This window comes from Pleuronectes platessa, chromosome 8, assembly GCF_947347685.1.
Source record: "Pleuronectes platessa chromosome 8, fPlePla1.1, whole genome shotgun sequence".
Taxonomy (NCBI): Eukaryota; Metazoa; Chordata; class Actinopteri; order Pleuronectiformes; family Pleuronectidae; genus Pleuronectes; species Pleuronectes platessa.
This window is the reverse complement of record NC_070633.1, coordinates 23838812-23854014: the sequence shown is the minus strand read 5'-3', so window position 1 is coordinate 23854014 and position 15203 is coordinate 23838812. Positions and strand designations below refer to the sequence as shown.

Sequence of the window (15203 nt, the reverse complement as noted above, 5' to 3'; positions counted from 1 at the left end):
ACATGGGAAATAAAGAAACACCAAATTCAAAGTTCACTGAAATCTTTATGAGGCATATTGCTATGAAACAACCCCTTTATCTATTCTACCAACACAAACACACAGGACAGTCTGTGTCTCTTTACAGATACAGTTCCAAACCATTAATGGGACACAAATGAGGCATCTTTTGGTTTGTCCATAAACAACAAATGGAATTAACGACTTACCACAAGACTGATCATGTTTAAAATAAAACTGCATTTTTGGATTGTTTTGAATGGGTGTCTTTACATTTCTACCATGTAAGAATTAGTTGTGCGTTAGCTGACCCTGAAGTCAACTTTCATGTCCGACTGATTCACATTCCAGGTTTGAGTACGTCATGTGCTGTTCCCATTTTCAGTCCATCGTCTAGAAAAAGTTGTAACGGTCAGGTCATGTTTTTGCAAGACTAAAAGAAAGAGTTTTAACTTCTCGAACTGCAAGTAAAGCAAGATGGTTCAACCGACGTAAAGAAAAGATTGTGCATGACAGAAATTAACTACTGATGATTTTGGTGTAGTTTTATGCCGGGTAAACTCTTTAGTGTTGGTACCAAAAGCAGCCTTAACACATGCAGAAGAGAAAACAAAATGCAGTCCTTGGATATCTTGTTGGAAAAATAGTAATGGAATAAGAAATATATATGAAATTAAAATTAAAAACAAGTTTAATTATGAAATTAAAAACATTTCAGTAAGGTTTAATTTATGGGACAGTTTTATGTTTATATCACTTAATCGTTTCCAGTCGTTTAGCTGAAGAAAATAAAGACGAGCTGAAAATGAAAAATAAAAATCACAAAAAAGGAAGACAAATTTTTTTATCCAAACAAAGTTGGTTGTCTTGTTTGAATGTTGTGTAGTTTTCATTTTGGTAGTAAATACACTATAACTGACACTACCAAGTGTGTGAAACTAACAGCTTCCTCAGCATCGATGAGTTACACCGGGCAACCAGTTAACTGGAGGATACTGCAGGTCATGTCAGGTCAACAGCCAAGAAAAGACTTGTTCAGCTCACACAACATCTTTGCAGGAGGTTAATCTTCGTCGTCGTTACTTGTCCCCAAAAAACACCCCAGAATTTACACATGAGGACGACCAATTTCTAACTAATATTTACATTTGAAAAGGAGCAGCCCAATCAGACTCCGGTTTCACAGCCAAACAGGGTGAAATGCAAAAATGTTACTAGGCAGTTTTAAAGGAGGCAATTAATATATGCCCTCAACAATCCATCAAACAGCACATGGCTAAAAGACAACAGCATGCATCACATAATAAGATGCTGCTATGAGACCAGGCAGCCATGTTTGTCTTTAAAAGAAAAGCCCAACTCTCACGTGTTGGTCTGCTTAATGTTGTGAGTCAACACAGTCCTGCCACGTTATTTAAGTAACAAAGGAACACGACTAGTAAAAGGAAAAAAGGCAAAGTAACCTCAACAGGATTTTATTTGTTGTAGTAAAATCAAACATCTATCTAGTCGTTTGTTCGACCCCTCAGTCCTTTCCCTCTCGTGTTTAATCTGGAGAGTGAAGGCTTGTAAGATAATGATGTTAATAGTCCATGTGCTTGAATGAATCAGATCGAACGACTTGTAGCCACTGCTAAAACAGTCTGAAAGGAGTCGAGCCCAGTTTCTGTGTGATAGAGTTGGGGGGTGGGGGGGGAGTGGTTGAAAAGGAATCAATCATGGAATTCTGGGTGGGGAGGGGTTGTAGGGTATTTTGCGTGTGTCTGTGTGGGGGGGAGGGTGGTAGGGCACTAGATCACAGCTCCACGGGTGGCAGGTCACAGGTGATGGTTGACCGTTTTCCATCAGGTCGACGTTCAGACAGGGCTCATCTGAGTGATCACATGATGTAGACCTTCTCAGCCTGAGAGAAGTTGAAGACTTCTTTGGTTCTGGGACACACCACTTTGTCATCTTGGCGGATGGACAGAAGGGACTGGAAGAGATTATACAGAGAGGATGATGAATTAAGGAGAAAACAATTTCCGCTTTCCCTTATTTTAAGGGTTCATCTTGTGGGGTACTCACATTGTAGCCGTACACGTATCCATTAGGAAGCATCATCGGAGGGTTGTTTTCATTCATGACCTCTCCGGAGATCTTGCAAACTAGTCTGGAGTTGGCACAATGGGCCATGGGCAGCGGCTGGGCCAACTTGTTTAGAGATTTACTGCACACCGGGCAGTCTGGGTTCTTTGAGGTACCGTCCTCCTTGTAGCACTGACTGGAATAGGCAATAAGGTTAGGGACCAAAACTTGATGTTATCACAGGTCTCACAGCAAGAGAAAGAGCACAGTTATAACATGCAATCAACCCTCTTTGGCGAACCATAAGAACTCTGCCCTCATTTTAAATCCCATGTCTGCTTTCCTTATCATTCATTATAAAGGAAATTCTTATTTTGCAGTTTAAATATGTTTAATTGAGGAGTTATAACATCAGGGTAAATATGTTAGGCCCTTTTCCACTGGGAAAAACCCCCACTGACATGTGGTCTTGTCTGCAGTGGGAATCGATTCAATCGGCAAATGACTCTGCAGGAGACACAGGTTTTCATCGGACCCGGCTTCGATCGGCAGAGATGAAAAGGAGACACCAACATGATGCACTGGGGAAGAATAACAGAAAGGCCACTTCCCTTACTGGTATTGGGAACGGAGCCAATTGCCTCTTTAAGCAGACTTACCAGTGTGCAAAGAAGCTGCATATCCTCAATGATTATACCGTAAAAGAGGAAAAACGTTCAGCCAGTAAGTCTGCCCCATGTGTGTTAAACCAATTGGACCCATTCATGACATACATTAGCTTTCATCTTGACAGCAGCGATTCCAGTCTGCAGTGTAGCTAAATAACACTTCACTGATTTTACTGAATTACACTGAACCGTTTATCAGATTCAAGTTACATGTCCCCTCTGTCTGTCCATGTCTCTGTCTTGATTCACAATTTCTCTCCGTCCCTCAACATTCAAACATCACGATCATTTGTTTAATTTCCTTTTTTTGGTAACAACACTATATTCAGCGAAGCCAGGCAGGGTCAACAACTTGTTGAACCCATGCGAAGAAGAGGTTTGAGATAGTCAGCAGACATTGTTGACACAAACTGATAAGACCCCTGACTCAAGTACAACCTGCATCACTGTGTCGGCCTGAGTGACCTCATACTGGAAACAGAGTATGGTAGGATACGGTGTCTTGATGGCAGACAGCCCAGCCTGTAGGGTTATAGTGAACACAGAGTTGTTTCCAAGCTGGTGCAGTCTGTAGTTGTCATATCGAAACTGCTGGATCAGCATCTTCCAGCGGGCTGGATCCAAAAGATCCTGAAGCAACAGAAAAAACAAGAGACAGAGATGTTAACACCGACAGAAACCTAGTACTTACTATTTGTGAGGTTCAGACCAGAGTGTTACATAAGCAACAGAAATACCCTACAAACTGAAAAAGAGAACAGACACACACAACCACTACACAGTTTCCTCTTTAAATATTTTACAGAGATAAATAATAATACAAATTAATTATATACAATAAATTTGAGATGAATAATTGTTGTCATGATACCATGGTAAAACTCCATTTCTCAAAAGATTTTTGTCATCCAGTAAAGATTAAAAATAAAAACAGTTAAAAACAGATGCCCTGGACAAGTCTGAGGTGGTTGAGAAGAGGGAAGTGATTTCGTTTTTTTTCACAAACACACACGGCCATCTAGTGGCTTCTCTGTGGCTATAGCACTTCCTCGGCTTGATCTCTACAAAGTGGTGTATTATCAATCATAAAAAAATTGATGCCATTAAATTAACATCTATAGCTCAGCGTGTATTAGCAGCTGCTTTAAATTACATATTACAGTTTAAATTTCAATTGTTTCTGTGCCAGTTCTGATAATGAAACAGACTATTCCATGTGTGAATCGAAGAATCCCAAATATGATCTTACACATGTACATAAATATGTAGATTACAATGGTAAAACTATCGGCGTTACCTTGTATGGAGAGATGTGTGTATCTGATGGGAAGGCCAACATCCCCATCACCTGCCGAACCTCATCCAACTGTCCACCCTCTGCTTGGCTGAAGTGTTTCCTGGCATGTCTGAAACAAACACAAACAAAACCACCATCAATGGGGCAAAGATGGCAAATGGTAATTTTTGGTATCGTCAATATTTTACATTATAGGTACAGTTGTTGTATTTAAGGTGAAACAATTACGATGTTTGTAATGATACAGTGTGTGTTTGTATGTGTTTGTGTTGTGGTTCTGTGTCTAGTACCTGACTGCATCCATGCGTTTGTTTTGTCTGATGAGCTCGATGAACTCCTGGATTCTCAGACTAAACTCAAGACAACTCTGCAGAAAGAACAGAAGTAAAACGATATTAAAAGCAGAGAAATGCTGCAGAGCCCATAGACTTTCTCTTCGTCCTTTCTGAACTCAGGACGTATTGCAGCATGGATGTAACTGATCCTTTTATGTAACTTTGGTGCTGGAAGATTCCATAGCTGCCTTTCAATGCTTTATCGACCAAATGTTTTTTTAAAAGGGGGAAAAAGGTCCTGCTGCAGTGAAGCTTGAAAAAGAGCGCAGCAGTTGGTTGGCGTTAGCTTCCTAATCCTCTTTTGACATAATAATTCAGTTGAAAATTTTCCGAATGCTCGCAGCAGGGAATACAAAGCATCAGAACAGTCTTGAAACCTTGTAGTTTTTTGGGCATTTCCCTACAACAATGTTGAAACTGCTGGTAACAGTTAACTGAGATGATTTTCATGCATTCCTGCAGTTCTGATCTAACTTAGTAGGGATGTCAGACATACCAACATTTTGGTAGCTGATATCAAAACCATTAAAACCCCACAATTCTGGTTTAATGGGGTAATCCCAGGATTAACACCTCAGAGAGTAGGGGATTCTAATCCATTATAATGTTGCAGTTGAGTTCAAATTTTACAGTATTGCTTTAACTTGCTCTCACTGACAGAAGAGCAAAACACCCAAAGTAAAATTAATCTCATTAAAGTCTTTCCGTGCAGTGACTTTGTTACATTGAACATTAAGAGCTGAAATCACAAAAAAACTATGACATTTGCATATTCTATAAATTTCTGCTCGCTTGTTATGTTTGACCTTTTTTTGTTTGCTTTCTAAGCATTTGTCAGAAATCAACTGAAACCATTTGCATTCCAGAGGTTAAACCTGAACTGTTGTAAATTAGCTACCTTCATTTTACGGAGGCGAGACTTGTTGTCGTGGCACCAGGCTAAACAGGTGGCGGTCTCCTGCCTCTCCAGAGACTCCTCCACCTCCTTAGCTGTGAGGAACATTTCAATGTTCACCAGATCCTAAAAAATATATAGACAAGTCAACATGTCAACAAAGAGAGAAACTTAAAACATAAATACAATTGTGACCCGATAATTAAATTCAAAAAGCACAAGACACGCAATAATATGTGTATAAACAAAAAACTGATAGTCAGGGTCAGTTAGTATTGAGTTGACAATCACCTCTATACCGCTCTGTCTGGCCAGTTTAACAGCTGTGTTGTAGTAGCCGCAGCGCAGCAGATGCTCCACCATCATGCGATCCATGCGTTTCTTCTTCCAGAGGTTGACTGAGGCCGGCTGGTCGCTGCTGTGCTCCTTCAAGTGCTCGATGCGACGCTTACACAGCTTGGCACTCTCGTCTTCTGCCTGGATGGACTCTGCAGCCTATGTGACACACACGCTCATTCTTACTGTACTTATCACATGTAGTGAGTTCAGTGCAGGTCTGAAAGCAGCTGGAGACTATTTGTCTCTTCACCAACTAGATGTTGGTATGTGACAAACATCTGCAGCACATTATTGCACAGAGGTAAAAAAAAACAACAACAGCCATGATAGCTTAAGGGCAGTCATCATGATTTCTAATTCACAAATATTTCCTATACGTTTTGTATTTTAGTCTGAAAAGCTTTGAGAAAAGTAGATTAACTGAAGTTTAAAAATTTCAAATCTAAGCATAGCAGCAAGACCTCAATCTAGAAGTAGTAAGTCTACCAGATATTGTGTTATGTTTGTATCTATAAGAGCACATTTAGTGGCTTGCCTGTTTGTATACATCTGTATCCCTCACCTTCCTTTTGAGGGCGCTGAGTTTCTCCACCACCCCATCCAGCAGTGACACCACAGAGTCAACCACTGGGAAGCTGCTCAGGGTTTTCTCCAGCTCCGCCACCACCATCGTCACGTGACTTGTCTCCCGATCTATATTCTTCTGAGCTGCTCTGAAGCGTTTGTTCAGAGTCTCGTACGGGACCTGTGGAGACAACGCCATTGGATAGGATCAATGTGTGAAGCATTCGTGTTTGACAGCGGCACAGAGCTAACCTGCAATAAGTGCGTGTTTACAAAACGTTGTCTTAACACACTCAAATACAAATTAAATCAGTCTAAAACAGGTTCAGATTTTGAAACGTAGTCATTTACTTAGATAATATCTTACTACACCCTTTTAGTCACATATAAAAAATGATTTTCACTGTTCTGAAATAAGTGGATTTTAAAGGCCAATTTAAATTCAGAAATACTGTAAAGCTGCTCATTACATAATCGGAATTTTATTGAGATATTATCTCATATGGCACTCTAAGGTTACTATGTCCTGGTTATTGCATAACCATCTGAAATTAGGAAATCGTGAAGTTTAGTTACCTCACAATGAGCCCTTTATATCTAAAGAGGGGCCTTTTGAGTTTTTTGTTCCCTACACGCCACCGTAGACTCACCTCTAAGCTTGAACAGAGAGGGTGAGGCACAGGGTATTCAGTTGGTTGTAATCTGCAACCTCATTGTTTTCATTTTTAGCTGCTGGACCAGGAAAAATACACAAAGGGCCAGTACAACTCGGATCTACTGGCTGTTAAGCAGCAGGGAAAAGCAATGTTATTTTGGACACTGATGTTTGGCTCTAGTGAAGTATACAATCTGGTAAAATGTTACAGTTTAATTAAATAATTGCTTTATTATTTTACTAAGAATTCGACTGGCTATATTCTTCAGAATAATAATTTGTCACAGCTGGTTCAAAACCTCATTAAAACCACAGACTCCAGAGTTTCTAAATAATAATTACCCTAGAATAAGAATACATAAGTGCATCTTCTATTAACAAGCGGTAAGCACAATAAAAATCCTATTAGCTTTATCACAGAGAACTTTTAAACTATGAAACCACTGTGATGTTATCAAACCAAACGACAGTGTTTTCCTTGCTCTCTGTGAACCAGCTTCATCTGACTGGTGTGGTTCCTTCTTGTTCTCTGCATAAAACAATGAGGAGAGCTTTGATCCATCGGGAATATTTTCTCTCTAAAGTTGGAACCAAGTTCATTTCACAGATCACTAAGACTGGAGAGAAACATCAGAGGAGTGGAGCATCACAGATTGTTGATGCTTTGCTGGAATTTGGGGAATTCAGCTCTAATTTTGCTGAATTAAAGCCCAGAATAGGATGCCATGATTCAGATATTTAATTGTACCATGGAACAGTTTCATACGCACTAGTTAATATTCATTGCATCTCTGCTGGCAGAAAACAGCAGGATTTATCTGCTCAGGAATGTGCACAGCCGCTGCGCGAGACAGGATGGATGGATGAGACATTGCCTTTACATCGGTCTCTCCAGCATTTCTTATTCCTGGTGGCTACATTAAGACCCAGGTTTTCCACAGACGCATTAAAGTGGTCTGTGTTTGAACAGCAAACATTGATTTTAGTGACACACTTGGCCAAAGTTCAGCAGATTAATTCATGGTCACAAAATGAAGGAGCCAGGAGAGATACTGATCATTACAGCAAGGTGTAGATCGAGCCACATTACCTCATTGCCTCATGTAGGGTTGGGCAGTAAAGTGACACAACCACCAAGAGATATATATCAACTTGTGTGTATATGCACTATGACTCTAATATCTTATCTCAGGGGCTCAGGCTATCTGCTGATACAGAGGACTCATTGTGCCTCAACTGTAAAAGCTGTGGGGATGTGGATAATTTTGATGTTAAGTAGTGTGAGACCAGGGATTCCTGCAGTACCAGAAGTTACTAAATGAATGTGACTGAATCAAGGTTATAATATTTACAAAGAGAGAGATTTCCACATTGTATCATTCATTTCATGGAAAATGACCTGCTCTGCACTTTGAATAGTTTCATCCAGTCACACGTATGGATATCAGATCTTTATCATAGAGATCCATATATTGTTCCCTGGGAAATTGGGGGAAAGCCTAGAAAAACAAACAACAAAAAGACACCATCTCACTGTTAAATAATAATAATCATTTTACAAAATACTGCATCTGTCCCTTGATCCCAATCGGCACCAGGATTTCATGGGTTCTTCCCTGACCCATACCACATCCTCCATGAGACACTGTCCAGTAGGTTTTTCCCTTCAACACTTAGGATAGAATAATAGATTTTGAATATGATCGGTCTCTAGAGCTTTTAAGATTCACTCTTCTCCATTCAACCTTGATTAGCTTGACAGTTAACAATGTAACTCAGTCATGTTTCAGACAGTACATGTGGGGCCAGACTGACACTGTGTGACTGGTTGTCTTTCAAGATTTGTTGTGAGTTGACTCAGTGCAAGAGACACTGACAGGCCCACTCCTCACAGCACATAATAATCATTAATGATTATCACAGCACTTCTTGGGTAAATTTAAGAAGTCTGGATGATAATGATGACGATTTGGACTCACCTTGAAAATACAGACACAATATCGTTGTGTTACGCTATCAATAGACTGTTGAAGGCCTGTTTGTTCAGCTTTCAGGTTAACTACCAACAAACCACTGGTTCAGATGGTGTGTTGAATGACAACAGATGAACATTAGGGTTACCAGTATAACCTCACAATGATCTGACAGGAAAACAAAAACACCAAGGACGTAATATGCAGCACATGCTTGGAGCTTCATGTGTGTGTGAGGCAACATTCTGCTCAACACGTGAACACTGCTCCCCTTCCAGTGCTATCACTCCTGTCTTAAAATGGTGCCCATCATCCCCACTGCAGCATCCAGGCACCGGCAACACCAAACATGCCACGATTTTTTTAATTTAATGAATCATGGCAGCACCACACCACCGGGTTCCCCCAACATTAAAGCGGCCAATAAGCCGGTACTCACGCCGTGTTCGTGTGTCCCCTGGAGGCGGCTGGTAGGCGGCGAGCAGCCCGGACTCGATCCGGCTCGTCGGCTAAAGGCAGTGTCGCAGCAGCGTTGTGTGGAATGGAGGAGCAGCGCGTGTGTGCGGCGGCAGCAGCCCGTGATTTCTCTCGCTGGCCATTTTGAAAGAAGCGCACACACACAGGCGGCAGCGATCTGATGACACAGCGCTTCCTCACAGTGCTGCTGGTGGCTTCACGGGCTGTCACCCCCCCCGTAGATCCACCTCTCAGCCATACACTCATTCTCCAGGTGAAATGGGAGATTCACCTTTATTTGTGTGTGTATATATATATATATATATATATATATATGTATGATTTAAAACAAGATGGGAGGGTGTAAGCCACAACCAGGCAGCCGACACAGCAGCTAGCTAGCGGGGGACACATGTCGCCTGCACGGGGCTTCTCCACTGACGCCGTGTCTGCTCGTTGAAGGACACACGAACCACGTTGTTGGACGATCTGTCACCGTGGTTCACTGTCTCACATCTATGTGCATGGAACAGCACCAGCTAGCTCCCAAGGGTACCTAGCTTAACTTAGCTTCAGCATCAAAGCTAATTCCATTCTAACGTGCAGCCCCCCCCCCTCCCCCCTCAACATGTTATCTGACGTGACACCAGTGCGGCTGTAGAAACCATCTTGTCAAAAAACAACAAGGTTTAAACTTGTGCTAACATCTCTGAGGCCTTCGACCCAGACAGCGCCACAGATAATACAAAAACAACCATTAAAGCCGCGCACACGTGAGCCAAGTGACCTTCTATATGTTTATATCTATCAAACTATGTATTGTTTACTGTCGCTTTTCAAACCCAGGTATTAAATTGACGCTGCTACCTGGCTAAGCTAGTCCAGGCAGCGTTAGCCTCCCAGTCCAGTTCGCTTGCCCTCGGTATCTAATGAACCAGAAATCCCCGTTAAACCAGCAACACCGACCGAGCTGTGTGTTTCTGCCGCACGGGGCTCGTCGGGCTGTGTGTATTTAACCGTTTCGGGGTGAATTTACCTTCAGGGTGGGGTATTCTTGGACTTTGAGAGCCATGGACAGTTGAGATGCTGTCTCCTGCACCGCCATCTTGGTTTTGTGGTTCTCTTGTGGTTGTTTGTGTTTTTTTTTTTTTTTTTCTCTCTCCATCAACTCGGAATGGCCTCGGCGCTCACTACCGCCACCTGGTGGGACGGTGTCAGCACTGCCAGTGTGGAGGGGAGAGTCAGATGGTTTTGATTCAAGATGAGAAACAATATAAAATCTTAACTTACAGTGATTTTCATTTATTGATTAATGTATCTATAACTTTCTTGATTAATTGATGCATCATTCATCGGTAAAAGATAAAAAAAATGTTCAAGAGTTATCAAATGTCATTTTTTGTCTAAGGAAAAATAACAAAGCCAAGTAACAATAATGATTGTCAGGACTTTTGATCGAGGCTTCTCCCACAACATATATGACATTTAGCAGATTTACTTATTTCAGTTCTTAAACAATGTGGCAGAGTGTGAAAGCGATCCACATTTCTATAATTGAATCAAAGATTAACTGATGATACTGTTTAAGCATCCACTTCAGGAATATGTGAGTTTGAGTCTCATCAGTCACTGTTTGTATTCACGTTGAGATGAGATCCACAAGATTGGATAATATAATATATACTATAATACTGTATATGAGCTAACTCTGAATTTAACTGAAACTAGATAATTATTATATTTCAGCTTCCAACACTGGGACACAACCAAGGACACAAATTCAGTTCTGAAAATTATGTTCAGACATTTTAAGAGATAACAATTAAAAAATATATTAATTAGATTAACTGATGATTTAAATGTTGTAGCGCTGCTGTGGCACCCAGGGCTTATAATTCCAATACAATATTCTCATAATACAAATCACTGTAGACGAAAGTGTATAAAAGACTATATATGTAATATATGTACTATTCTACACTTCATGTTGCTTGTTTGTATAGGGAGTTGTATGACAAGAAGGATTAAAAAAAAAAAAAGGGAATAATATGAGTGAAGAAGAGGGATTCTTTTTGACGTGATGACAATCAATACTAAAGTGTACAAATTAGACACAACAAAATGCAAGAAATCAAACTTGTGTTGAAATCCTGATGTTAGTGAGGATACAACACAATCAATCATTAGTTTGAGGGAATTCTGCTTGTCCATGTGGAAATGAGTCTGGTATAAAACTCAAAACAGTTACTTGAAATAAAAACTCTGACAAGTACAATAGAAATAATATAACATTATTTTTTCCAATGATGATGAAATTAACTATTTTGAGACATTTTTTCCCTTGAAACATAGATCCCCCTCCATATGAATCCCCTCACTGGCTCCATATCATGGCCAGATATATTTTCCTGTGCGAGTGGGAGCTCCCTCCCCCTGCTGCGGTGAACATGTTCCCATTGGCCACTGTCCAGTGCCGAGCCGCGCTGATTGGCTGGCACAACGTGTTATCGCTTACAATTGGCCCATTACTTGCTGCATGTACCACAAACCCCCCACAAAGCTTTACAACAAAGTGGAACAGTGGACACACATTGAGATAGAGAGAGAGAGAGAGGAAGGTGATGCAAGGTTTGTGATGTGTTTCTTGCCCCGTATCGAGTGCTTCCTGTGTGTGGCTGGTGTGTAGTGTGTTTGTGTGTGTGTGTACATGAGCACTGCTGCTGTTAGCCGAGTTAACTCTGTGCCAAGTCAGATAAGAGGGGAACTGAAAGTGTGTGTACTTACAGTGAGAAGGTGTGTTTGTGTGTGTGACCGTGTTTACTTCTGTTTATGAGTGTACAGTGGGTGTTTGTGTGATGGCAGGAGTGTAATTTATTAAGTGTGGTTGTTAAATGTTTGAGATCATAACTTCTCAAGACGTCTATTTTAGATTTGGAAACTTTTGATTAGATTTATTTTTTAAGGATTTTATGACATTTCACAACCTAACTCAACACAACCTTTAATAATACAAATAATAAGGTTGTTTGCAGCAGTAAAACCCATACACTGAGACAGATGAGTATGTAATTACAGTTATAAGAACATTTTGTAATCTCTCTTTTCCTGTTGAGGAAGGAAACGTTTAGCTGATCTTTTCTTTAGCTTCTAGCTGCCATCTTTTTATCTATAAACCACCAACGTCTATATTAACACCTTAAACCATTACATGTTATTGACAGGTGACAATGGTCAGTACATTTTCAGCATTTTACTCATTCGGATATCATTGATTCTTCTTCATTTATTCAGGATCTTTCTCCTCATCCTCACACCTGTCCTCCTACTCTGCTTCTCCCTTAAACCCCCTTCTTTCCTCATTTCTCATCTACCCTTCCACTCGTCTTTCCCCCCCGCCCACCTGCTCCTCCTCCCTCCTCTCCTACACGTGGGTTAGATTCCTCATGCCTGCGGTACTCGTCTGATGCTATGGTAGATTAGATTGGCTAGGCGCTCTAGTATCTCCTCTCTCCTCTGTAGCGACGTCCACATTGTTCTGCAGCTCTCTGTCAGGATCCATATATCCAAATCAATTTCTGCTGATGTGCCTGTGTCTGCACATTTTCTTTCAGCTTGTGTGTGTGTGTGTGTGTGTGTGTGTGTGTGTGCACATATCCACGTGTCTCTTGCATCTTTGTGTTGTGCATGCACGCTTTGTTGCAGATGCATTCTTTTTACAACTTGTGATGCTTGTATATGAATTTCTTGACGCACACGCTTGTATCTTTATGCATGTGCAGGCGTGTATCGTTGTAATTGTTTGTGTGTGTGTGTGTGTTTGTGTGTGTTTGTGTGTGTGTGTTTGTATGCGATAGCTCTAGGTCTCGCTGGCTCTTAGTCTTGATAAGGCCAGCAGTTGGGAGGCGTTGGGTCGGGGCTGCTGCTCGCCTGGCCTCCACGTGGTGGATCTGCTGAGAAGGAGCTGAACCATTAGACACGCTGCAGTGACTACAGAGAGAGAAGAGAAGGGGTGGGGAGGATGGAGATGGGGGTGCGAGATGGAAAGAGAGAGTGAAAAGAGAGATGTAGGAACGAGGAGGGAGTGGAGGGGTGAGGGAGCGTGATGGAGTGCGAATGAGATCGAGAGATAAATTGGGAGGGAGAGAAGACAGAGCGCAAGATGAGCAGTTGGTGCATGAGGTGGGCGATGGGACGAGGAGTGGAGAGGTTGGGGAGATGGAGGAGGAGAGACACTGAGGAGGAGGGGGACAATGAGTGTGTGGAGTGATCCAGGGGAGGAGAGGGTGTGACTGTTAATGTCCACCCTCACACACATGTGAGCATCAGGGCTGGTTCACACACGCACGCACGCACGCACGCACGCACGCACGCACGCACGCACGCACGCACGCACGCACGCACGCACGCACACACACACACACACACACACACACACACACACACACACACACACACACACACGAGGGAGTGATCAGTGCAGTTAAACAAACACTGTGAGGCCGGGATTCCTCTCATCCATCACCTCACTTATTTCTCTCTCTCATTAAATATTCTGGCGATCATTACATGTACCTGTCCCTTCTACCTCTCCATCTTCCCCTCTGCTTCCTTCCCTGTGCATCCAGAACAATCGTCTTCACCTTGTCGTCTCTTCTCTCCGTCCTCGTTTAGAAGCACAGAGTGTGTTTCCTGATGTTTTCCCGGGGAACATTTGCGTCCCTCGTGTAAAACAGGGGCTCTATAGTGAAGTTACCATCTGCCTTGTTGACAAGATAAATGTGTTGTTACCTTCTCACGTTGTCGACTTCACGTAGTCAGTTGGAATTTGGTGTGAGAACCAAAAACCAGACTTGTGCACCTATATCCCAGATGCAGCTTTTACATGTAACACTTTAAGACACTGATCTCATAGCAGTAACTTCCCATGTGGGGTGTGATTACTCACACAGCTAATTAAAGCTAATGAACCAGTTTTGGGATTGAATTCGGATAATTTGTTGAGTTGAACATATCGTGATTATTATGGGCTGATATAAAACAGCAAGTCGCTGATACTGTCTCCAATGGGGATCAAACATTTGATGCATCACCCGCTCACACAGACTCTAAATCCCCAGAAGTCATTATAATTTGAGCATAATTTAAGCTGCTGGACATCGGCTTTTCTTGCCTCACATATCATCAGAAACAGATTATTTGGACTCTTTATAAGAACCCGACGTATATCATGGTTGGCCGATAAATATCTACCAAATATGAGCCTTTCACAGACATATTGTAATATAAAAATATTTATCTTATAGAATACACAATGGAGAAAAGACCAAGGTTTATTTTCTTAAAGCTGGGGTTGGTAATCCTTGAAAACCTGACAAAAGCAGGCGACACTTTTAAAATAAGGGATATTTTTGGCCTCATTTCTGGATGGTTATGGGGGGGGGTGGAGATGCACCCATCTTTATTTAAAGTCTACATACAGTGGTTTTGAAGGATGATTGGGTTAGGCCGTGTCTCCTGCTGGCGTCGGCGTCAATAAATGAACACACCTAGAGTGGACGTTTATTACTCATCTTCCTTGGAAAAGCACTTTTGAAGTTCATTCCTCTCTCTGTTTAGCAGCGGTTGACAGAGATAATGGGTGAGTGATGGGTCTGTGAGCTGATAACATCCGACACAGGTTATGAATCATCCTCCTGACAGTGATGAAAACAATAGTTTCCGTGAAACCTCTGCCTCTCTTTGGAATTAAGCAGCTCGCCCACTGGCTTTCTGTGACATTTACCAATAGCAAGGATGTGACGTAACCATCATCGCTGTTAGCCGGGTTAGGCCCCGGCAGTTAGAGGGAAGTCTGTGGCTAAAATAGTATGTTCACCCATTTTGAAAGCTGACAACTTTTTCAAGACAAGGCATATTAATTAATTTAACAAAAACTTATATTTTGTTCGAATATC

General features: G+C 41.6%; 1 protein-coding gene across 2 annotated transcripts; it reads right to left on the bottom strand.

Moving 5' to 3' along the window:
* Positions 1–25: 25 nt before the first annotated feature.
* maea (macrophage erythroblast attacher, E3 ubiquitin ligase) lies at positions 26–10378 on the bottom strand. 2 transcript variants are annotated; one of them, XM_053429601.1, is made up of 9 exons: positions 10286–10378; positions 6164–6346; positions 5554–5757; positions 5266–5388; positions 4323–4399; positions 4033–4141; positions 3232–3365; positions 2068–2263; positions 26–1975 (listed from the first exon to the last, which is right to left on the bottom strand). In XM_053429601.1, the coding sequence occupies exons 1-9, from the start codon at positions 10352–10354 to the stop codon at positions 1880–1882; spliced, it is 1191 nt and encodes a 396-aa protein (XP_053285576.1). In that variant the 5' UTR covers positions 10355–10378; the 3' UTR covers positions 26–1879. The 2 variants fall into 2 exon arrangements, with proteins under 2 accessions (XP_053285576.1, XP_053285575.1); XM_053429600.1 differs by having other exon boundaries at positions 6137–6346; positions 10286–10377.
* Between the last annotated feature and the right edge of the window lie 4825 nt (positions 10379–15203).

What these genes read in the sequence shown, in the direction of transcription:
- maea (XM_053429600.1), bottom strand. Translation starts at nt 10,354, where the DNA reads ATGGCGGTGCAGGAGACAGCATCTCAACTGTCCATGGCTCTCAAAGTC. An exon ending in CCAGACAGAGCGGTATAGAG is followed by an intron (nt 5,389 to 5,553) that starts GTGATTGTCAAC and finishes TATATTTTTTAG; the next exon opens with GATCTGGTGAACATTGAAAT. An exon ending in CACACATCTCTCCATACAAG is followed by an intron (nt 3,366 to 4,032) that starts GTAACGCCGATA and finishes CTGTTGCTTCAG; the next exon opens with GATCTTTTGGATCCAGCCCG.